General features: G+C 35.4%; 3 protein-coding genes, 1 long non-coding RNA gene and 1 other non-coding gene across 8 annotated transcripts; 3 read left to right on the forward strand and 2 right to left on the reverse strand.

The window, feature by feature from the left end:
* Positions 1–1,814: 1,814 nt before the first annotated feature.
* LOC125845419 (pyruvate kinase 1, cytosolic-like) lies at positions 1,815–12,520 on the forward strand. The gene is made up of 16 exons (XM_049524921.1): positions 1,815–2,059; positions 2,492–2,588; positions 3,540–3,637; positions 3,751–3,906; positions 4,457–4,534; positions 4,917–5,048; positions 5,337–5,417; positions 5,571–5,642; positions 5,731–5,820; positions 7,921–8,065; positions 8,226–8,314; positions 9,471–9,566; positions 9,685–9,752; positions 9,931–10,030; positions 10,633–10,692; positions 12,138–12,520. Exons 1-16 carry the CDS (start codon positions 1,991–1,993, stop codon positions 12,288–12,290), a joined length of 1,584 nt encoding a protein of 527 aa, XP_049380878.1. The 5' UTR covers positions 1,815–1,990; the 3' UTR covers positions 12,291–12,520.
* On the reverse strand, positions 5,953–6,941 carry LOC125845422 (uncharacterized). The gene is made up of 2 exons (XR_007444285.1): positions 6,613–6,941; positions 5,953–6,333 (listed from the first exon to the last, which is right to left on the reverse strand). It is a non-coding gene; the product is annotated as an uncharacterized LOC125845422 (long non-coding RNA).
* Positions 12,521–13,543: 1,023 nt separating the features above from the next.
* Positions 13,544–13,616, forward strand: TRNAR-UCU (transfer RNA arginine (anticodon UCU)). The gene has a single exon. It is a non-coding gene; the product is annotated as a tRNA-Arg (tRNA).
* Positions 13,617–14,504: 888 nt separating this feature from the next.
* Positions 14,505–21,181, reverse strand: LOC125845420 (mRNA cap guanine-N7 methyltransferase 2). 4 transcript variants are annotated; one of them, XM_049524923.1, is made up of 11 exons: positions 20,982–21,178; positions 20,583–20,661; positions 19,745–19,839; positions 19,090–19,161; positions 18,893–19,002; positions 17,083–17,205; positions 16,902–16,994; positions 16,345–16,413; positions 15,452–15,540; positions 15,248–15,345; positions 14,505–14,949 (listed from the first exon to the last, which is right to left on the reverse strand). In XM_049524923.1, the coding sequence occupies exons 1-11, from the start codon at positions 21,093–21,095 to the stop codon at positions 14,812–14,814; spliced, it is 1,080 nt and encodes a 359-aa protein (XP_049380880.1). In that variant the 5' UTR covers positions 21,096–21,178; the 3' UTR covers positions 14,505–14,811. The 4 variants fall into 4 exon arrangements, 2 of the variants coding, with proteins under 2 accessions (XP_049380880.1, XP_049380881.1); XM_049524924.1 differs by having other exon boundaries at positions 14,922–15,091; positions 20,982–21,181; XR_007444283.1 differs by lacking the exon at positions 14,505–14,949 and having other exon boundaries at positions 15,242–15,345; positions 15,452–15,577; positions 20,982–21,181.
* A 980-nt stretch (positions 21,182–22,161) lies between these two features.
* Positions 22,162–25,184, forward strand: LOC125845421 (uncharacterized). The gene is made up of 4 exons (XM_049524925.1): positions 22,162–22,508; positions 22,648–22,767; positions 23,506–23,736; positions 24,619–25,184. The coding sequence occupies exons 1-4, from the start codon at positions 22,329–22,331 to the stop codon at positions 24,973–24,975; spliced, it is 888 nt and encodes a 295-aa protein (XP_049380882.1). The 5' UTR covers positions 22,162–22,328; the 3' UTR covers positions 24,976–25,184.
* The last annotated feature ends 35 nt before the right edge of the window (positions 25,185–25,219 follow it).

Genomic DNA, 25,219 nt, shown 5'->3' on the forward strand with positions numbered 1-25,219 from the left:
TAATTAATAATATATAATATGTAGTATTTAAGTGGAAGGTGATGGGGCCCACTTGTATATTTTATAAATATATTGGACATTAGTAGTGATCTTATAGGAACATTGGTAGGAAATATATTTATAAGATCACTACTAATGTCCAATATATTTATAAAATATACAAGTGGGCCCCATCACCTTCCACTTAAATACTACATATTATATATTATTAATTAATATACTATAAATCACTACTAATTCCTACCAATGTTCCAATAAGATCACTACTAATGTCCAATAAATTCCTACCAATGTTCCAATAAGATCACTATTAATGTCCAATATATTTATAAAATATACAAGTGGGCCCCACCACCTTCCACTTAAATACTACATATTATATATTATTAATTAATATACTATAAATCACTACTAATATCCAATATATTTATCAAACTATATAAGTGGTTGGATATTAGTAGTGATTTATAGTATAATAATTAATAATATATAATATGTAGTATTTAAGTGGAAGGTGGTGAAACCCACTTATATATTTTATAAATATATTGGACATTAGTAGTGATCTTATTGGAACATTGGTAGTCATTCCTAGACTCTTCTATAATATAGTAATTCCTATCAATGGAAAATGGTCAAAGCCAAACTCGATTTTATGAAATTTGAATTTTAAAATAATAATAATAATTGAATTTTGAGTTCAATATATATATAGGAAAACATTACATGTTAGTGACGTTAGTCATTATCAATGATTATAAATCTGAAATTCAAATTTTGAGGACAAAATCATATTTAACAAGTAAAATTTTATGAGTAACGGACAACAAATGATTAAGTAGGGTATAATTCCAACCACTATGTTGATGATATTATTATGACTTCAAGTTAATGTATGATATGTCCTATAAGTAACAATTAAATTCACAGTCAAATATTTGATTTTTTAATACATATATTAAAATCCCGTGACCATGTTCTTATAAAAGATGTCCTCAATAGTGGACATGTGGTGACCACCATTAAAATCTACCTATATTTTTTTAGGTAAATTAAAATCTATCTACCTACATCAGTGTACTAAAAAATTTTAAAAATACACCGCAAACACAAATTAATAAATTAAGAGATCTATCTTGATTTTATTTTATTTTTGAAATTTTATACAGATCTCATAGTGTTAAGATCTGATTATATTTCATTTTTATTCTTTTTTCAATTACAAAAATTCCTTAAATATAGTGGAATCCAGATACATTCCAAAACGTTTCGATACTTCACTCAACATCATGATACATCGTGTCTCAGTTTTGAATACACCATTCAACGTTTTGATACATCGCGTAAAGTGATGCATCCAAAAATAGAAGAGAGTAGAGATTTTTATAATTTTTTCAAATAATAGAAAATTTTAAAGAATATGCTAAAATAAGTTTTAAAGTATAAGTCATAGTAGTTATGTATTTTTTTAAATATGAATATTTTATTTAAAAAATTAAATAGTACGATAAATATAAAAAAAGTTAATAAGACTTTACTTTCTCCTTTCAAATTTAAGTAGCATCCTTTTATTTTTAAGTACTACCGTTTTTTCTTATTTGATATTTATTTAATGATATTATTTTATTTTTTCCAAGTTTCACCTAATGCTTTATTGCAAAGAAAAATTAATTAAAAATAAACATTAAAATAATTTTAATAAAAATAAGTTAATAAATATAACATAATCCGTTATTTAAAAAAAATAATGTATGATCAATTGTGCCACATATATTCGGACAAAATGAGAAAGAAAAAGGAAAAAGAAACGGCTTTTGAGAAATCGAAAAGTTATTTAAAATATAATCTATTTCCCGGCTTCAATCACCAAATGCATTTATGCTACAGTATTTTACTATTTATAGCAGTTTTGCTATCTCCATTATTTTACTGTTTCTCTCTGAACTGAGCTCACTCACCGCAGTTGCAGTGACGATCAACTACCGGAAAAATGCACTCGACGAACTTGCTCCTTGAAGAACCGATTCGGATGGCTTCGATTCTCGAGCCATCAAAGCCTGTGAGTAAAATTCTATTACTTGAATTTGACTTTGTTTGATTCTCTGTAGATCCATAATTTTGGTCATTTTAGGTTGAGTAATTTGTGTATTTTTTGGGAGAATTGTTCTCGTAGTGTGCTTGTAGATGTTATGAGCTTGAAGTGTTTGTTGTTGTTTGATTTGTGGTTTATGATCTGTTAAATTTACTGGTAGTTGTAGCTTTACTTTTGTAGTTTTTTATTCTTTGATTTCTGTTGTTTTTTGTACTTTGATTATAGTATTATTTTGTTGTGGATATTGTTTTTTTCCATGTCATGCTATTTTTAGTATTTTATCGTGGCTTTTTCACTTCTGGCAATCCTTTTCCCGAACTGCTTTGTTATGATTTTTATGAGCTGAGGATCTATAGGATGGTTATGTTGTTGTTGATCTGTTAAATGATGATTTTGCAGACGTTTTTTCCTGCAATGACGAAGATTGTCGGCACGCTGGGTCCGAAATCACGTTCTGTGGAGATTATCTCTAGTTGCCTTGAATCGGGAATGTCTGGTATGGCATCATATTTTAGCACTAGCTATGGGGGAAGAGTTGATGTCTGTGTAGTCTGTAGTGTTAAGTTGGCCATTTGATTAACTAAAATGAATATGTTTGGGAAAAAAAACTTGAAATTATTGTAAAGGGAAACCTGGAGTACTGACCTTGCATTATGTGCAAGTCTGGGAAGGGGCAGACAAGATTGGGTCTTATCTTGCATTCTGCAAGAGACTGTTTCCACTGCGTGAACCTGTGACCTCCTGGTCACACTGCAGCAGCTTTTACCATTGCGCCAAGGCTCTAAGTGTTGTCACTTGTCAATAAGAAAAAAGGGGAACTTCAGAAAACTAACAAAAAAAGCAACTAATGGACATCGAACCAGGGGAGACTTACACTTAGACATCTGCATTTTATATATTTGTGTATATCTAGAGACTTTTTGTTGTTACTTTTTTTCTTCCAAATAAAAGAATGTCTCTGTAATGTAAGCAGACCTGTGGAAAGTATTTTTCTCAAGTAATTTACCTGTTTTACATTTGTAAACAAAGTTGCTACTTTCATCCTACCAAGTATGGTTTGATATAATTCAGGATGGAAAATGAATTAGACAAAAAGACCAGGCTTAACTGAGTGGTAGAATATGGTAGGAATAGATTTAAGTTATATATGCTGTTAGTGTAATGATTTAGTGAATTTTAACCCGCGATAGCAGGTTAGTTACCATTTTAATCAGTTTACAAATTAATACGTATCAAGAGATTTACTTGTAATTACCTAATAAGTGACTTGGTTGTGTTAGTATGTTTTACGATTTCAGTCCATAAGACTTAAAAATGATGTGTTTCAAAAGCTTGTTAGTAGCCTTCTGTTTGCTCCTTTGTTTTGAAAGATGCTGAGTGGCTGGAACTAAGCTGATCAAGAACATTGACACCACTGAGCCAATACTTCTCTTGTTGTGTATATTAGTGGCACGGTTTGACTTTTCATGGGGAGATGCTGAATTTCACCAAGAGACGTTGGAAAATCTAAGGGCAGCCGTCAAAAAATCAAAGAAGCTCTGTGCGGTAAGCTCGGTTGCTCCTGCTATTAATACCAAGTTGAACTTCTCTGTTTATATAAGTCTGAATATATAACCTCTAAAATTGGTTATGACCAACTATTCTCCTTCTCTTTTCAGGTTATGCTAGACACTGGTGGTCCTGAATTACAAGTTGTCAATAAGAGCGAACACCCAATTTCACTCCAAGCAGATGCCTTAGTTGTCCTGACACCTGATCAAGATAAAGAGGCTACACCAAATCTACTGCCAATAAATTTTAGTGGCCTATCAAAGGTAATTTCCCCAAGGCAAAAGTATGTCTTTTCTGGAAGTTTATTGGAACTGCACATCCATGCTTCCTATAGCATAACATGCATAAAAGTACATTTTGAGGTTGAATTGACTCTTATCAGGAGAACGGTAACAGTAGGAGGAGATTTTAGACTGGTGTGTTATTCACATCATGTTAGTTCTCAAATTGGAACTTCTTACTTTCGTCCAGGGAAATTTAAGTCAGTCAATCCCTTACTTGATCATCAGCAAACAATAGCTATTAATTTGCATGGCGGTTAAGATTGTGGACACTAAAACAAGGTTGCAGTATTATCCATAGGGGTTGGTAAACAAGAGACATATGGGCTTAAGGAAGCCAAGGCTTCTGCAGAACTGGGGAATCAACTGATGACAAGTGTATCAAAAAAAAAAAAAAATCCAATCTCAAAAGTTAAGAGTGATAGCTGATAAATTACATCCGAGACTGTAAACGTAGAAGCATACTGATTTTAGTTCCCATCTTTGCATGAACCATGACATATTCTGATGCTAAATTTTCATGATTTTGCAGTCAGTGAAGAAAGGAGACACTATTTTCATTGGTCAGTACTTGTTCACGGGAAGTGAGACTACCTCTGTGTGGCTAGAGGTGAGGCAGCATTGAAAAACAAATAATTTAAATGTTTGGACCAGCGAGATGATCATTTTTATTTCATTTCAGAAATGTGAGAAAACTTTGTACCCCATCACTGTGCAGTCCCCTCTACCCCTTCCCACAACACACAATGACACCAAAATCATGTGTGTGTGCACGCTCACGCGTGTCTATGTGTGTGTGTGAGAGAGAGGGAGAGAGAGCCAAAGCTAGAGTATGACACTTTGCTCTCACTTGTGACAGTACTCTTAGAGTTACATGGGCCTTCCGTTTAGACTTTCTGCTGATGCAGGAAATCAATGTGAAAAAGAAGTGCAGCATGTGGTCAATGTTATACTAGTTAAATTTCCGATCTCAAGAGTTCTCCACAATGCAGGTTACAGAGGTGAAAGGAGAGGATGTCGTTTGCTTGATTAAAAATTCTGCCACCTTGGCCGGACCATTGTACACATTACATGTCTCCCAGATCCGTATTGAGTTGCCAACTCTCACTGACAAAGATAAGAAGGTCTGTTGTTACCTAATATCAAAGACTATCATTTTGCAATTAGTCTTTCACTCTCTCTAAGTTTATGCCACATCATATTGATCTGAGAGCCTCCATGTATTTTGTGTAGGCAGTACGAAAAACTAAATACTTAAGGTTATTTTGGGAATGACAGTTTGTTTGCTCATTAAGGTTCACATTGTACAGTTTAAAAACAACTCTGCAGAACTTATTGGTCAAATTTCATTTAGATCTATGATATTCTCTCTAACGGTAAATTTTTCACTGTACATCTTGTAATTATTTTAGGTTATAAGCAGTTGGGCTGTTCGAAACAAAATAGATATCCTTTCACTGTCATACACGCGAAATGCTGAAGATGTTCGACATGTAAGGCCATTCTACAGAATTCTACTTTCCACTTTATATCAATTTCAACATTTCCCTCACCTATGTAAGATCTGGACTTCTCCTATGCGATCACTTCAGAAGTGAATAAGCATATCTTGTAACAATCTAGTGGTTCTTCATGTTCTTGTTCAGGCTCGTGAATTTCTATCTAAGCTGGGTGATCTTAATCAAACACAGATTTTTGCTAAGATAGAAAATGTGGAGGTTAGTTACCTGTTGAATACTTTGGGATTTATTCATAAAAAAAACTGTACTGTAGTTGGTATAAAATTTTCCTTGCATTTGCTTATAGGGAATGGGCAACTTTGACGAGATTCTCGGAGAAGCTGATGGCATCATACTCTCTCGTGGAAATTTAGGGATAGATCTACCACCTGAGAAGGTCAGTGAATTCTCCTCAGTCTTTTCCGGTGACATATTATTGATAATGATAAACAGCCCCCTCATTAAAGTGGCATATCATTAATGGACATTCAAATGATCTACCAATTCAAACATCAAATGGTACAGAGAAGTGGATGTGAGTGAATTTTCCGTTAGGGATGAAAAGTGATATTGTGGATTATGCGAAAATAAATGGGGTCCTGTTTGATGTACATCCATGAGGCGCTGTCTCTTACTTAGAGTACTTAAATGTATTGCGTGCCTTCAGATAATTTTGTGAATTAATTCATGCTTAGATGTCACACTGTTTTATCTGAATGATCTCTTTCATTGAAGGGGCAATAATCCACGACTCCTTTATGTTATTGATTTAAGAAAAATGTTATAATCTATGTAAAAATGCGTTGTGATTCGTACTTCAAATTAAAGGTTGAAAAAGCAACAACATACGAAGGGTAATCCCACAAAGTGGGTTTGGGGAGGGTGGTGTGTACGTAGACCTTACCCCTACCTTGTGATGGTGGTGAGGTTCTTTTCGAAAGACCCTTGGCTCAAGTAGGGTTGGAAAGGCAAAAAAAAACAAAGAAGATATGAAGAAAGGAAGAGATAAAAGAAAAGCCACACAATGTTCGACAAGCAGGGTAAATGACCAATATGCTCCCATGTACACCATGATATCTGCATTGTGATTCGAACTTCAAATTAAAGGTTGAAAAAGCAACAACATACGAAGGGTAATCCCACAAAGTGGGTTTGGGGAGGGTGGTGTGTACGTAGACTTTACCCCTACCTTGTGAAGGTAGTGAGGTTCTTTTCGAAAGACCCTTGGCTCAAGTAAGGTTGGAAAGGAAAAAAAAAACAAAGAAGATATGAAGAAAGAAAGGAAGAGATAAAAGAAAAGCCACACAGTGTTCGACAAGCAGGGGAAAGCTCCCATATACACCATGATATCTGCGTTGTGATTCGAACTTCAAATTAAAGGTTGAAAAAGCAACAACATACAAAGGGTAATCCCACAAAGTGGGTTTGGGGAGGGTGGTGTGTACGTAGACCTTACCCCTACCTTGTGAAGGCAGCGAGGTTCTTTTCGAAAGATCCATGGCTCAAGTAAGGTTGGAAAGGCAAAAAAAAAAAAAGATATGAAGAAAGAAAGGAAGAGATAAAAGAAAAGCCACACAGTGTTCGACAAGCAGGGCAAATGACCAGTATGCTCCCATGTACACCATGATATCTGAACACATTCTCAAATGTTGAGGCACATATAATGGGATACTTTTAAATGTGTTTTGGATCAACAAATGAGCAAAAAGCTACCTTAATAGTATCTTAATCACATCTAATGATTGATATTGTAGTGTCAGGTTCCATTCCTGTCACTTATTCCTAGATAACTTTCATCTTTCCACTTGCAGAATTCTCGAGGAGGTCATCCTTGCTCCTTAATACTTGTTATAGTTGATGCGTTCCAGTGACATTTGCTCTATATGCAGTGAGAGAGAGGTTCAGCTCATAGTTGCATCTGTGAATGAATCTGACAAAGGCAGCCAAAACATCTTCTTAAATTCTTGCTTTCTTTCTCATTATTACATGAAGGAACAGTTGTTGCACCTACGAACAAGCTGGAAATCAAATTTTCAATTGCTGGAGCTTGACTTCAATTCATGGATATTAGCTCATTATTAAACATTTTCTATAACCAAGTACTTGCTTGAATGATAGCATGGAGTTTCATTGGGAATAGAATATGGAAAAGTTGTATTGAGAAGAGTAAAGGTGGACAGCATAAACCATTTTATGCTATATAAGGGTCAGGCATTGATTTGTTAACTAATTTAAATACACAGGAATAGATGCAATGCACTTAACAAGCAAAGGCAGTGTCGCATGAAATGGAAGTCCTCTCATTGAACTATATGTGGGCTAACAATATATTTGAATAATCTACATATGATTGAATAGTGCCTGATGGGTCCGGTGTTGCATTTTTTTTTTGGCTTCATTAGACTGTTTCATGGTGCCCTTCCCATTGACTGTGAGGCATTTTGCAGTTATCTAGTATATATTTCCTTCTTTCTAACCAGATTCTATTAATTACCAGGTGTTCCTATTTCAGAAGGCAGCTGTTCACAGGTGCAATATGGCTGGTAAACCTGCTGTGGTCACTCGTGTTGTGGACAGTATGACTGATAACTTGCGACCCACTCGTGCTGAGGCAACAGATGTTGCCAACGCTGTATTGGATGGTAGCTTCTGTTCTATGACAGGCCTGTTGTCACATTAATTTGATATACTAGATTCCTATGTGAAAAACGTGGAATATATGCTAAATACTTGTGGTAGGTATAAACGTGCCTTTTTTGGCCTTGTATCCAAGATGTTTCATATCATTTTTTTTCATCCCAGGTAGTGATGCAATTCTTCTAGGTGCAGAGACCCTGAGAGGCCTATATCCTGTCGAGACTATTTCCACTGTTGGTAAAATATGTGCAGAGGTAAATCTTATCTCCCCCTGATTGTCTTCTTTGAATCATCTTTTCCCCATTCAGTCATTTGTTCTTTATACTATAACACTGTGATCATCGACCTTCAGAGTACAATTTCTACTGACTTAGTGTCACATTTTTGGTAAGATTGGACAGTATCATATAAATGGAGCACAAAGTACACCTAATATCAGAAATAGCAGTTAATAGACTAATGCACCCTTGTATTGATGCCATAAAAAGTAAAAGCTGTGTTGACTTGACGTATTGCCATGATTGTGGTCCTACCTTACGAAAAGCACGATTATGTTGAATTCAATGTTTATTCTTTACTCATAGTGGAACTGTTAAAATTCATTCTGAAGATCAGATAACTTTTCTAAAGCATACCCCCTAAAGTGAAATTGAGTGCGCCAAAAGCACTTTAATCATGTACAATGAAAGTTCTAGATGTTTGAAAGGATTTGAGTTCATAAGTGGTAATGTCTTAACATACATCAAAGGTACATGGAGGTGGTAAAGTCTTAACATACATCAAAGGTACATGGATAGGCTTACAGGCGCATCTATTTTTCCCAGCATAAACATGACCATATAGCCAGTAAATAATTTTAAATGGCTCATGCTCAGTGCAAGTTGTTGGGGAGACAATCAATTGCTGCGATGGTGTGAATTAGTCATGCAGCTATGGAAGAAATGAATTAGGAAACGTATTTAACTAGACCTATCTTCACCATCTATTTCTCTTTTAAGGACCTCTTCAGTGATGACTTCACTTTGCAACGAAGACAAATACGGAGAGAAGCTCAATTTCTTAACTCGGATATACCACGGTTCAAGTGTATTTTCTACCACATTTTGCTGGGTAGGGGATGAATAACCTACTAAAGGTTGTGAATTTGGTTAATGGTGTGCTGGTTAAGCCAGTACATTTTTCTAGTCAAGTTTGTATCTAGCCAAAATGGCACAGGAGAGGAACAAATCTGTAACCAATCAGTCATAAGGCTGACATTGAGACATAACCTTATCTTTTTGTGTTTCATATTTGCCTTAAAATTCACTTTGTGCCTTCCAAGGGTGTGTCTTGTTGATTTCAATGTAGTCAGATGATAATTCTGAGTTTCTCTTGTAAGTTTTTACTGCTAAAGTTAGTTCCCCATTCCAGGCAGAAAAGGTTTATAATCAAGATGTCTATTTTAAGAGGGCTGTTAAGTGTGTGGGAGAACCAATGACTCACTTGGAATCTATTGCTTCCTCTGCGGTATGTTGTTTCTGCTGCTCATGTTAAGCTTTTGGTTAGGTTGGAGGAAACGGTGTCATAAACTTTAAGATTCTGGTATTGACATGAATACTGTCTGCTCTGCTTTTGTTTGATTCAGGTACGTGCTGCCATTAAGGTCAAGGCATCTGTTATTATCTGCTTCACTTCTTCAGGGAGAGCTGCGAGGTCTCTCTTCTCTTCTCTCTCTCTCTCCAAACATCATATTTGCTATGCATTGATGTAAATTGTGTTTTAATGTCAAAGACATCCTTACCAGACCTTCTCACCAAAGAATGCCATCACATTCTGAAGTCCATTCTCTAGTGCAGAAAACTTAATTTATAACCTTTTACTGATGACGCAGATTGATAGCTAAGTATAGGCCACCGATGCCAGTTTTGTCTGTTGTCATTCCTCGTCTCAAGACAAACCAACTCCGCTGGACATTCAGTGGTGCATTTCAGGTAATCATGTTTCGTAAAGGACTTCCTATTTAAAAATAAATAAAAATCAACTTATATGTGCATTGATATTACCATCATGTTACCTGTGCCAAATTGAAGTGCATCTTTTACCTATATGTATAACAAGTCAAGCTCCTGCTACATGGATTTGTCCCTAACAAAATGTGGTACATCTGCTTCCACTCATTGATGATAATATTATTCTTCGGACTAGATGGTTCAATAATGACACATCCTTATTAGAGATAATCTGATTCATTCTACCTCCTATGAATGTGTGCATTATTTTCTGGTCAGATGCTAAGGTGGTGTTTGCTCGAAAAAATGAAACCCAGTTTTTGCAAAAATTGTGTTTCGAACAAACACCCAGTAATTCTGATGTGAAGCAACTAATTGAATCCTGTTAGACTGTCAATTTTCCCAACTACTTCTTAATCACACAGACTGATGCTTGGTGTTAGAAAAGGTTTATTGGGATGCCAATAAAGCTCTTCTTCTGATGCTTTCTTTTTTCGTTCTTTAATTCATATTATTATAGATGATGTATCAGTGGCAAATCGAAAATGAAACTGATTTTATTCCATTGATGACTTAAATGACAGGCTAGGCAGTCTCTTATTGTTAGAGGGATTTTCCCCATCCTTGCAGATCCAAGACATCCGGTATGAAATTTTTCATCTGCTCCCTCCCTAAATAAGTGATTTCTTTCTAGAGCTACTGCAGTTCTGATTAAAAGATTATGTTAACCAACATGGAATTGTGGAGTGTGTGATTAACAATGTCACTTGACCTCATCTTGTATTAGTTCTTCTGTATTATTTTATGAGCAAAATATTAAAGGTAAGAGAATACAATGACAACTACACATCATTCAAGCTAGTTGTGGTCGGCTATATGTATCCTTATTAACCCCTCTGTTCGCTTTATTTGACACTATTTCTTTATTAGTCCGTTTAAAAAAGAATTAACACATTGATTTTATAGCTACACACTTGTTATGTCATGGTTTAGATGACAAGCTTTTAAGTCTTCCTTTTTCCCTTAAACCTTCGTGCGCAGTCAAACTATGACAAACGAAGTGGAACAGAGGGAGTATATATTTTGCTCCATTGTTGACTCATTTTATTCCAACATTGAAAATAATTCAGGTTCTCCAACACTAAAATTCTCTACAAACATTAGACCTAATGCATATGCAACTACATGGGTAAGACTTACTGTCAGCTAGTTAGTATATATTGGCCACATAGATTTTTTTTCATTGTGTTTTGTCTTGCTCGATTTGCCTTTTCTGAAGACATATACAGTTAATTAGTCAACCGAAGACTTGCCATAAAGTCATAATCAAAATCTAGTTGACTAAGTTCTGGTCATTGGAATCTTGTCAGAAAATCGCTAGTCTTGGGCATCTCGTCAGGAAAGTTACAATTTTCAGAAACTTGCCAAAAAATTGACTGGCAGAAATGACTCTAATATTGATTGAAAAAGGTTTGAAAAAAGTGGTGCCTTTAGAACGGTCCCTGAAAAAACCGTTATATGACTAGATCAGAGTTCAGACACTGGAAAGGGGTGTACATGCTGCTGGAAGAGTCACGAAAAGAGACAGGTATCGCTGGATCAGTCACTGGATGTAAGAGTGAAGCTACAAGAACGGTATTTCTTAAAATGCTAAGAATAAAGAAAGAAAAAACAAGGTGAATGGAAGTTACTTATGCTGCTGTTAAGATTGTAGAGCCTTTGTACCATGTGAGTAAATTAAAAAGTATAAGAGGAAAGATAATTTAAGATGATGTATATATAAGTTTATAAGCATACAAGATAAAAATGTCATAGATCAACTTACATTTAATCAGAAAGGGAAAATAACTTTGGGAAGTGCATTATCTTCCTTCTGGCCTTCTTAACTTCATAGTTACTGTAACCTTCTTTCTTCTTGTTAGAATGTTTTGGTGTGGTGTGGCGAGAATATTGANGAAAATAACTTTGGGAAGTGCATTATCTTCCTTCTGGCCTTCTTAACTTCATAGTTACTGTAACCTTCTTTCTTCTTGTTAGAATGTTTGGTGTGGTGTGGCGATAATATTGAATTTGTTCTTTCCTTCTTCAGGCTGAGTCCACAAATGCAACCGATGAGTCGATATTGAAGGTTGCACTAGACCATGGGAAAACAGCTGGTGTTATAAAGCCGCATGACCGAGTTGTTGTTTTCCAGAAAGTTGGTGACTCATCTGTGGTGAAGATCATTGAGCTTGAAAATTAGGCTAGTACATCTTTGTATGTTTCACTTGGCTGTTCAACATCAGAGCATTCTCAAGTTAACAGAATGCATGAAAATCATCTAATGGAGCTATAAAACCAGGTTGATCCATGGCTGTAATAATTGCTCCTGACAGATGTAAATCCTGTGTAAGTAACACTTGCCAGTTTATGTTGTAAGAATATTATCTTATAAGGCAGTGTCCTCTTTAACAAATCTCTTTTTTTCTCTAATCCATATGTTGTGTAGGCAGTGAAGGGTGCCATCCTACATTGCTTCATTATTTTTGTGTGTCAAATAGTATTATATATATCTTCAGGTAGATAAGTAGCTCTAATAGCCTTAGTTGCGCGGACTCTTCACTTTTGATGCCGCACCCGTCTCGGATTCTTCAACTTGCCCAATTTGCTCTGGACGACCAAGGCCCGAAATGTTCCTTCCGGGAGTGCCCATACAGGTGATAACGTCCAGATTTTCTGGAATTTTATTTAATGTAATCGGACGAAAATCATGGAGAATACGAGTTTGTTTGAATTGATTTATTTTAGGTGTTTTTAAGCAAAAATAAGTTTTTAAGCAATTATCTAAAATAGTTACTTATTTATTGGGCATTAAAACTATCAGCTAATTATTTAGTATAAAATTTGGATGTAAACGATCTGAACTAAAAAGTTCAACACGGAGTAACGCATTTTCGTTAGAAAAATAAGCACATAAACAAATATAGTTCTTATAAAGAATTCTAATGATGAATAATTCCATATGTGTGTGTTATCAAGAGCAAAAACTCCCATCTCCTTGAGTGCATCTTTTCATATTTTCAAATCCTTATCATGCTTGCGATCTTCATTTACTTGGAGGGATTCATATCCCAATAATGATTTGTATTCAAACTATATATGAGCCTGATTTTATAAGTTCATAAATTTATAAATTTTAAATTATAATCCTGATTTTGATCTACCATCGGTAAAAGGTGAAAGTCAATTTACTTGACTTCAAAACCATATAGAAGTGAGTGCAATATCAAATCGTTAATTTTTTATGATAGTAAAATGTATATATAAAGAAGGCCTCCTATTTTGAATCGAGGGTCTACGAGAAACATCATTTCTATCTTCACAAGGTACACACAATTCTTCTGGATCTCACTTACGGGATTACACTACGTGTCTACAAACTAGTTGTGCAATAAGTTTTGAGGTGTCAGAAGCGTTTAGAATACTAAATTAATTTTCAATGTTACATGTCAAAAAGCACCCGTGGCCTAATGGATAAGGCGTCTGACTTCTAATCAGGCGATTGTGGGTTCGAGTCCCACCGGGTGTGTAATCTTTTTCCTTTCCTTTTTTTTACCCAAGGTGTTTGGTCATTACATGAGCAATGCATTATCGTTGCACCAAATGTAATCTTTTTCATTTCCTTTTTTTTACCCGTGACAAGGCATTTGGTCATTACATGAGCAATGCATTATCGTTACACCAAATGTAATCTTTTTCCTTTCCTTTTTTTACCCGTCACAGGGCGTTTGGTCATTACATGAGCAATGCATTATCGTTACACCAAATGTAATCTTTTTCCTTTCCTTTTTTTACCCGTGACAAGGCGTTTGGTCATTACATGAGCAATGCATTATCGTTACACCAAATTACACTGAGTAATCTTTTTCCTTTCCTTTTTTTTTACCCGTGACAAGGCATGAGCAATGCATTATCGTTACACCAAATTACACCGAGTATGTTGTTATGGTTACAGCTAGTCAAACATGAGCAATGCATTAAATGTTCTTAGATATGGTTGCAGCAAATTACACCGAATATGTTATGGTTACACCAAAAAATCATTGGACTTATTGACAGAAGGGTCTGAAAATTTTGTGGGGAAGTCACATATATACCATCGGCTATCATAGTGTATACATTGTTTTTAGGTATGTATAGTATAAAGTGTACACAACCTATACACTTCGTATATATTTTGTAAACTAGATGACTGAATGGCTCAAGTCCGTAATTATCCCAAATTCTGCATGCCCAGCAACAAAATCTAAACAAAAATTAGTAAAACAAAAGAAATTAAGGCTTGTGCCATATTTGGTGTGTGTGAAGTGCCAATTACCTAACAGGCAAAATCTGAAACTCCAAAATGAGCAAGTTTAGGAAGATACAGGGCATTAGCTGCCCAACACTCAAATTATCAAATAAAAATTGAGAAACATTTTATCAGTCAAAAACTGCAACTTTCGAAATCACTTGACATCTATGAATACATTAAGGAAGCTGTTCAATTTTCGTCAAGTCAGTGAAGATGAATCTTCCATGGTGAATTAGTACATTGATATTGGCTAGTCCCCAAAAGGGATCTATTCTATATACAACAAGCCAATTTGCTAATCAAAATGTTTATCCATTGTACAACAAAATGAAGGATATAATAATTTAACGCCAGGAGATGGCTTGACTGGAAAGTCCTGCCTCTTTTGCTGTGATCCTTCAAGCTGCCACCGAATGTCTACACCATCACATCAAATAGCTTCGGGGAAACGTAATTCTGCAGGACCAGGACCTAAAATCCCTTTTTGCTCAGTTATCTTTCCCAACCCTATAGATGAATCAGTCTGTCCATTCTCCTCTTCATTCCATAAAATGACTTGCCATTCCATCTGGATCACGAGGAGACGAGATTAAATTATACAGTAGACTACTGGGAATAACATTGAAAGCCTGGTAATAGAAAGTAGCAAAGTACAAGCATGTCCTCTGCCAAGAAACCACTCCTGTAGATAGTTTCTTTCAACCAAGATGCTGCTAATCCAAAGAATCAAACAATCACTCAATAGGATCGTTTATTTCCCAACCATAAATTATGCAGACTTTCCATGAATAATTATGCTGCCTACACACAGTATGAAGATCTAATGAAATTGAACAAAGACCTCAAAAGTGGAGTAGAAACCTTACCTCATCAAGATAGTGGCTTCCAACAGGCAAAAATGGAGTTGTAAGTGGAGGTGCAATATCCGGATCATGTTTTTGAAATATGAATGTGGTGTATAGACCTGCATAAGAAAAATACGTAAGGATAGGAAATTAGTGAAAGATGTTGTAATACAAGACCAGAACCAGATTTTAGTTGATGGTCAATGCAGTGAATAATCTGATTACCTAAAACGTCATACGATCTGGGAAGAAGTCTGCCCCTGGGATCAAAAAAGTTATGACCAGCATCTTGTAGCATTCCAAGAAATTGTGCTCTATGAATGGAGTAAAATGAAGGAAGGATCAGCTGTTCTGATTAAAGAAATTTATCAGAAGAACTTTATTTGGAGACTAAAGATGCTTGAAACAATGGTCTAAACAGACACTACTAATAATCTAAGAAAATGGGACCAAAAAGGCTCAATAAATGAAGCAACTTTATCAAATTATCAGTTATTTCTGCTGATAACAATAGAACTGTGGTATGTTAAGCCTTAATTTAAGCAATAATTCCAGGCTGGATAAAAGTTTATCCACTTTTTACTCAGTTATTCCTGTCCAGCTAACAACCCTCAAAAACCTTCTAAAAGAAATAATAAAATTTAACAACCAAAAGAAAAGGAAAAATAGATATAATTAGAAAAAGAAAATCAGTATACTATAAGTGACCCATTAAATTCGTAAAAGGTAGGAAAAATGGTCAAGTGATGGGAAACCATTTTCTTTCACACTTACTAGGAAATATTATGGTGTACTTGGTGAGACAAATACTGAACACCTCACAACATGAAAAAAGTTGAATTGAAGTTAGGTTCCCACCCAATATTACATCCATCTGAGTACACTATGCAATGCATGTATACACTACTTTTTGGCAAGTGCATTGCCATGAATTATACAGATTCCCTATGCAATAAACTATCACATTTTAAAGTTTAACTTCAAAAGAATCATCACTTTACCTTCATGGCTTCATCAATGATGTGATAAAAATTCAGGTAATTTCATGATAGATTAAAATGGTAAACAAGCAAAATGAAACAGCCATGATGGTGAAGTTGTAAGTTACAATCTATTACCTGTTATCATCATAAAAATCTGTCAAGTTCTGAATCTCCGTGTGCTCAAGGCCAGCCTCTCTGGCCAACCTGAGGAATATGACTTAACAAGTTAATTATAGGATTTATTTACATTGGCAAGATAAGAAAATAAGCTAAGCTAAAATATTTCTTCCCATTTTGGAAATGCAAGAGCACAAATGTTGACATCTGAAACTCAAAAAAATGACACAAACAAACCACAGATGCATACGGATAACCTACTAGATTTGTAAAACATTGTAAAATAGAATACCCAGATTAACATTACGAGAACAAGTTTGGTTATTCCCATATCTGAAAAGGCGTGATTTCAAATAGTTGAACATTGGACAATAGAAGTATCATAGTGGATCATGATTGGAGGCATGGCAGGGTTCCTCCCTGATGGCAGGGCTTACTGGGAAAAGTGGGGTTCAACAAGGAGGATTCAAAAAAGGGGGCTCAAGGGAACTATAGACAGAGGTATGGGGTGGGGTGAAGGTAACAGAAAACAACAAAACCAATTGAAATTTGACAGGGGATATTGCTGCATGAACCTGAGCAGGCTTGGAAAATGAACTAAACATTGGGTTTCAGCAGAGACGTCACTTGCAAACTTCAATTGATACTTCTTACCAAAGAAAGGAAACCTGAAATCCAATTCACAACAGAACATAACTAATCGCTCAAAAGAGACAATAAGATCAAACATAAGTGGGTGCTAAGTGGATTCCATACTTCTCTTCCTCAACCTCGAAAGTGATCATGTAATTTTCTGATCTAATACAACTAGGGACAATGTTTGGTTTCATCCCACCGCTCCGATTATGGTATGCTTCAACATTCTTCTGGTACTTTGCCCTATAACAACCACATGGTCAAATGGAGTGCAAACAACCAAACAAGAATAAGCAGAATCTTGAGATAAAATGACTTATGCAAAGAGAGACAGAACCACCATGAGTGGATCTCAACAAGGCCTTGAACCCAAGTAAAATCCCCATGCCTACTAGACTTACATAAGCATCCTTCTTTATAAGCTAGACTTACATAATCATCTTATTGCAATATACTTGTATGAGTTGAAAAAATATCTATTCAACGGCATATAAGAAAGTAAACAGACACTCTGATCAAGAAATCAGCATACCTATAACACCCGCAAAAGGCAAGAAATGAACAAAAGAAAGCACACGAAATAAGCTATAGATTCTGAAGTATGCCTCTAACTTATATGCCATACTTCATCCAGAAAATGTAACTAATGTGAATCTAATGTATAAAGGCAATTACAGAAGCAAGAGGAATAAATAACCCAACTACTGAAAAAAACGAGATATTGATCGTTTCTTTTTGATAAGGTAAAGTGTTTACTGATAAATAAGTACAAAGAGGGTACTACAAAAAGGAAACTGAGATATTAATAAAAGGATTTTACAGCCCATAAACAAGGAACTCATTTTTTTCTTTCTCAATTTGTTGAATAATGTCAATAATCACTATGACGAATCATGACTTACTATAATGTCCAAACACCTAGAGATTCTGTTATCCTCCATTCATCTCTTCATACAGTGTTGCCAAAGGATCATTTGAAGTGTACTTAGACCCTGAAGGCTCAGTTAAAGCCAGGTTGTGTGCTTCACCTCACTTAAGCAGCTCTCTAGTGTAGGCACTAAGGTACTAAAGCATTGTTGCTTGTTTTTGAAAGAGCATTAACAAGATAATATTATAGTTGGTAAACTGATGCATTAATTATTGGAAAACATTAAGCATGTATTTTTTGTGATTGACAATAAGAAAGGCAGCCCAGTGCACAAAAACAAAAAAATTAACATAAGGAAAGTAGAAAACTAGCTCTAAAAAACATTTCATCTAAACCAGAAATTAAGATGGTTTTCCAACTTGATGGATACTCCCTCTGTCCCTAATTACTTGTCCACTTTCAAATTGGCACACCTATTAAGAAAACAATGATTGACATAGTGAGTTTACCCTTTTACCCCTATTAATTATGAAGTGGATGAATTAAAAATTTAAGATTTCAAAAAATTCTACCTTTTTCAAAGCAATTAATTGGGGATATAATAGGTAAAAAAAAATTGTCCTTTCTTGATTTGTCAAAATGGACAAGTAATTAGGGACAACTAAAAAAGGAAAAGTGGACAAGTAATTAGGGACAGAGAGAGTACGACTATTTTTTACAAGGTAAATTTTATTTCATAAACAAACAAATATTAATCCAATTCCTCAAAATTGAGAATTTAAAGATATCGTCTTACTTTTGGATCACTTTGCGCATTATTGTTTGAATGCATCATCCATGAAGCAATAACCCCACACTTCACCTCACTTTATCGCTTTAATATTTAAGCCACAACTCGATGGTTTTTTAACAACACCAGTGACAACAAAAGCTAGTTTAAAGCATTAAAAAGACACCCCACTTGGCAGTCCCCCACCCCCCAAAAGAAAACCCCACTTCAGCAAGATGAAAAGAAAATATACTACAAATATGTGATTCAATCATCCGATTTCAGTTTCGTACCATATAGTAGATGAGTCAGGAGTAATACCAAGAAAGTAACCCCCAGGTTTAAGCAAAGCTGATACATTATGCAATAGCCTCCTTGCTTTCTCTTCACTATCAAAGCACGCCTGCAAGTAAATATCAGATTAATTTCAATGCAACTAACAGATGCTAGAAGTGTACATAAAGAAGACACTAGTACAAGAACAGCTAACCTGTAAATTGTGCATGCAGAAAACGACATCGGCCTGCTTTTCCTTGTCCTTCCAAAATGAGTCTATATCTTCCTGCACAAAAAATGTACATTCATATAACTGCCAACTAGACAGAAACATACAACAAACCTCATAACTGAGAACACAATAAACATCCATACAATTCCGTTTTCTGTTGATGACATCACACAATAAAGGCAATATTAATTGGAGCAAACAATTTACTCAATAACACTGCTCTGAATTGCTGAAAAGCAACCAATCACGCAAATAAGGAAAAGGATAAGAAGAATCAAGGCACTAAAACAAAATTTCTGAACAAAACAGAAGGAACGGCAAGAGACCAAATAGGTACTTGCACACTGACTACTTGAAATGCAAACTATATCAGTAAAGTGGGGAGGGAATGAGGATTCAATCTTTCACAGGAAAAGCTCATTTCAACCTTGGAGGTGAGGTAGATAACACTTCAACGCTCTTGGCTATTTTACTTAAAACAGACAACAGAAATTGATCAAGAGAGTAAAATACAAAGCAGTAACCCAACTGCCAAACAGAATCTGATAATGAAAACCAACAGAATACTGGATTCACAAGTTCAATTAGCATAGACCAAATAAAATACGCCCAAAAAAGGAATAGTTGTTGGACTCACAATACAAGGATTGAGCTCAATGAACTCAGATGTGTAAGCCTTCCGCTGACTCTCCCACGCTTCCTTCACTTCATTCACTCCCGAAGTTTCCACATCTATTCAACACAATTTTCAAATTTTAAGCTACCATCAGTGGGTATCTATGCACTACTCTCAGGTTCAATTTATATGAGGGAGTTTTACTGTATGAGGAGTTTAAGAAAGAAAGATTTTTTATGCATGCTATATGTATATATATGTGTGTGTGTGTGATATACCAAAGTACCTTTAGAATCTTGTTCCTAAACAAAATATTGATATCAGTAAAAGCATGCCATTAAGGGAAAATAAAAATGATAAAATTAAAGAGTTTCTGATGACAAAGACATGTCAATTTTCTTTAGAATCACAAAAGAGGAAGAGTGTCATACAAAATAAAATAGATACTATTACGAGTATATATGTACATATATATTTGTGTGTTTGCACATATATATACTATGTGTATGTATTTTGTGCATCTCAGGCAAAAACACTAAGTCAGTTATTCTCATATGTTAAAGCCTTTGGTGGACAGAGTTACCCGGTAGCTTTGTTGGTGAGAGATACTAACAAGGGGATTCAAAAAGAAATTCTTATGCCAAGAGAATCAAACAACTTACACATACACAAAAAAAAAATCATTTTTCCCTATTTCAATAGTATAATTTTTCAACGAACGGGATTCAATTGAACACCTTGCACACCTATGCCTCCTCCCCTAAGGTAAGCATGTCCAGAGGTAACAAGCACCCATAAAATTATTCAAGGTGCCCTTTTTAAGAAAAAGAATGAAACAGAAGAGTAACAGTCATCCTACCAATGCCAATATAGTGACCAATTTGAGCTTCATCCCACTTCTCCACATCAGGTACTTTTCCACAATACATATCACATACCTACATAAGACATGTATAAAAAAAATTCCATATATATCAACACCCGCAAAACTAGAAAACTAGAATTTCGAGTTTATAGGTTCTACATTCTAGAAACTGCATTTTACTTGATTCATTTGTATAAACAAAATAAAAAATTGACTAATTCTACCTAATACCTGCCACCTCTCACCTGCAACAAGTATCAAGTAACTCTGTCTACGATATTATACATATTAAGTGAATTTTCAACTAAAAGTATAGATTTCGAGCAAAGCGAAGGTTTAGCTCCGCCATAACAATTCAAGTGAAGCGTAATAGAAAGAGTAGAGAGTACATACAGTGGCATAAGGGGAGACGAAGATATTGATAAGCACACTTTTGACGAAATCGAGAAGTCGATGATGAGTTGACTCGGCAGGTCTGTGAGTCAGGAATGAATTCGCCATCATCATCGTCTCTAAAACCCACACAAAACCCTACTGCTCTGATTCACAGCAAAAGTTGTTCTATTAATTCAACTTTTTGTCGGGCTGAGGCTGATTTGATTTTGTGTATTTTTAAAAAGGATAAAAACACCTTTGATTTTAGGGTGAATTGTTAATTTTGTTTTTTGAATTATTGACCGTCTATTTAAATTCAATTGGTGAGATTTGAATTCGGGCTCAACAATACTAAAAGAGCCTTAAGCATCCATCCAAGAGTCGACGGATTAGTCAAATCATCTGTTCATTGGGTGCTCTATATTCATTGGGTGCTTGAGCACTCGGGTCCGCCCCTGTTAGTAGAGTATATAAAAATAATATTGAATAAGGAGTATTAGTGATGAAGAAATTAGTTATATTGGGATTTTTTATACTTCATTGTTTGATTTGTTGTATCAAATGATTATTTAATAGGATTAGTTATATTTACATTAATTATAATAAGATTATTTCTTATGCAACGTTTGATTTACTGTATTAAAAATAACATATATTGTGCAATATGGGTTTGAGTTTTATGGTACAGAGTCACTTTCGTTAGGAATGCTTTACTCTCCAATGTGGGACTTTCCTTCACAAAAATTCGGATTTAGTCAAGTACCTTTTAATCAGAGGTTCGAATTCGAGTCCCCTTAAATACAGAATCGTCTTTGTTAGAGAGCGTTTTACTATCCAATGTGTGTACCCTAGCATGAATCCAAATTTAGTTGGGTAGCTCTTAACCAGAGGTCTCGAATTCGAGACCCTTGAACACATAATCACCTTTGTTAAAGAGCGTTTTACTATCCAATATGGACCCTAGCATGAATCCAAGTTTAGTCAGGTAGCTCTTAACCAGAGGCCTCAAATTCAAGTCTCTTGAACACAAAATCACCTTTGTTAAAAAGTGTTTTACTATCCAATGTGGACCCTAGCGCGATCCAAATTTAGTCGGGTGGCTCTTAACCAGAGGTCTCAAATTCAAGTCCCTTAAACACAAAATAACCTTTGTTAGAGAGCGCTTTACTATCCAATGTAGACCCTAACACAAATTCAAATTTAATCAGATAGCTCTTAACAAGAGTTCTTGAATTTGAGTCCCTTGAACGCAACATCACCTTCCTTAAAAAGCACTTTAATATACAATTTAGATTTTTTGATAGTGCCATTTTCTCTTCTCTTCCCATATTTCCTTTTCAGATTACAATACCAAACTAACAAGTGATGAGTTCAGAAGAGACTCTTGTTGAATCGGCGCTGCGAGTTCTCAACACAGCTGACCCTGTTGAGAAAGCTCGCATTGGTGACGAAGTAGCAAACAAATGGCTGCAAGGTCTCATTTCTCAGCCTTATAACCCTGCTGAAGAACTCCCTGTTCCTGATCGTCCAGCCCGTCTTACAAATGTAATGATTTTTGCTTAAGCTCAAATTCTTTTTTGTTATGTCTATTACCTGTTCGATGAAATGCCCAACTGACCCAAATGCTTGTTTTACTATTTTTTTTGTGTTCAATTTTCTGGGAAATGCTTATAATGGTGAACAGGTGAAGCTGGTGTCACCAAGTCTCATGCCGAAGCTTGGGAAAGCGGGAAGCTTGCAGAGTAGACAGGCCATTGTACATAGTCTTGTACACACTGAAAGCTGGGCTATTGACTTGTCTTGGGTAATTAAAAAATTCCCTTATTTCCTTGTTCCCAAGTATTAGCTTGTGAAATTTCGGGTCTTTAATGGTATAAGTTTAATATATGCTGAGATTTTTAGAAATTGTACTCGGTTTATAGTGTGTAGTACTATATGTTGCTTCATTTGTTTTGTATTAATTTTTTTGAAATCCCGCTTCAAAGAACTTCTCTTTTGAACCGAGGGTCTATCAGAAACAACCTCTCTAACCCTTGTAAGGTCTGCGTACATTCTACCCTCCCCAGACTCTACTTCTGGGATTACAATGGATATGTTGTTGTAGTACTTGTTTACAAAATAGTAAACTAAATATAATTTCTCAAGTGGGATGGATTGTTTTGCACTAGAAACGGGAACAAGAATGGTGTTTTTCTTGCAAAGAAGATAAGTCTTCAAGTGAGTATGGGTACCAAATGCACCCACAAATTTCACTGTGACAATCAGACTTGAACTTTGTGTGTCTTGGTGTGTGTGTGTTTCTATAACTTTATATATGTAACTTAAGTTGAAGGTGATGAGCCTGCCTACACTGTATAATACTCGTGGATAGAGAAAGGTTTAACAAAGTTGTTAGCGCTGTTGTGACCTAGCATGGTGGATGGTACCTCTATTTGATGATTCATTCTTGGATATATTTATGCATTTTTGAGTCCCACTTGTCAACTGCAACTATTGAGTAACTATCCCTGGATGATTATATATGTCTTTGGTCGTCTTACAGGATATAATTGCTCGATTCGGCAAGCAACAGTCAATGCCAAGAGAATTTTTCACTGATTTTGTAAAAGTTGCACAAGATGAGGGGCGGCATTTTACTCTACTTGCCGCACGGCTTAAGGAACTAGGTTCATTCTATGGAGCTTTACCTGCTCATGATGGCCTGTGGGATTCAGCCATTGCTACTTCTAATGATCTGTTGGCTCGTTTGGCTATTGAACACTGTGTTCATGAGGTTCTCTCTTCATCTCTTACACCTGATAAAAGAAATCTGGATATTCATGAATGAAGTAACAAAAAAATATTTTCTTTGTGAAGTCTCAAATGATTGAGCTTGAACCACACTTTATGTCTTACTTTTGTCAATAATTTTGATGATAAAATTCATAAGCCTCTAAAATAAGGGTTTATTCCAGAAAATTCCTTTGCACTATGGAACGCGTCCATTTTAATGTGAAACATTCATAATGTAAGAGCTGACTGTAACCTTGTAGTTTATACTCATGTGAAACAACAAAAGATTGAACAAACGGAAGAATTTAAGTCCCCTCATTCATGAGTTCTTTCAACTATTTATTGTCACTTTAATTTCGTTATGCTACTTAAATCTATAACATGATTATAGTCAGCAGTCTGCAAACTAGAGCTATCTGGTGCCACTTGTCATCATATTCATGATCATTACAGGCTGAATTTTAACAACCAGCTGCAATTTTGCATTGTGATATCATTATAACCTCAGTTATTTTGATCAAGTAAGTTATAGCTTCAGTAATTTGTTTATTCCAATTTCCGAATATAACGTTCACTGCTGACACTTCCTTGAGTAGTTTCTAGTTTTACATGATAACCGGGGTGTAATAAAGTGATTTCATGTGGTTAGACATAATAAGACATGTATGATGGATATCATAAGTCTTAAATATAAGCAAAACTTAAAAGTATTAAGAAAACTAAGAGCATTAGCTTCCAATAGATTCTTATAACTCTACAAGTTTCCCAGCAGAGGTATTGATCAAAGGCTTCTTTTATGCAGTTCATCATCATTCTACTTTTGTAGCATCACTTTCACTTTTTCTACACCTAGTTGATGACTTCACATTTCCTGATAATGTAGGCCAGAGGACTTGATGTGATTCCAACAACAATATCCCGTTTCCGCAATGGTGGTGATAGTCAAACAGCTGAGTTACTGGAGAATGTGGTGTATCCAGAAGAAATAACTCATTGCGCCGTGGGAGTCAAGTGGTTCAAGTATCTTTGCGTAAGATCAACAAATCCAAATCTGAGTGACCTTCCTTCAGAAGAAACTAGTGATGTAGACAATGAAGTGATTCAAAAGTTTCACTCCACTGTGAGGACATATTTCAGAGGGCCATTGAAGCCTCCTTTTAATGAGCAAGCAAGAAAAGCTGCTGGATTTGGTCCACAATGGTACGAACCACTTGCTGTTAAAGATTTCACAGTACTATGAAGGTCTATCGTTTCGCTGGTAAGAGGCAGCAGATACCCGTGGAATTAGTCGATGTGTGCACTAGCTTCCCCAGACGTTACGGTTTATTCCAAAAAATGGAAGCTTCTCTTCTATGGTTGTAGAATTTCTGATGTGTATAGAGGGGAATTTGGCACTGGTTATGGAATTGTCTCTAATTTTCATGATATAAAAGCATACATGTTACACTAGATTATTGGAAACTTGGCTAGCGTTTGACCATAGA

Source organism: Solanum stenotomum, chromosome 11 (genome assembly GCF_019186545.1).
Source record: "Solanum stenotomum isolate F172 chromosome 11, ASM1918654v1, whole genome shotgun sequence".
Classification (NCBI taxonomy): Eukaryota; Viridiplantae; Streptophyta; class Magnoliopsida; order Solanales; family Solanaceae; genus Solanum; species Solanum stenotomum.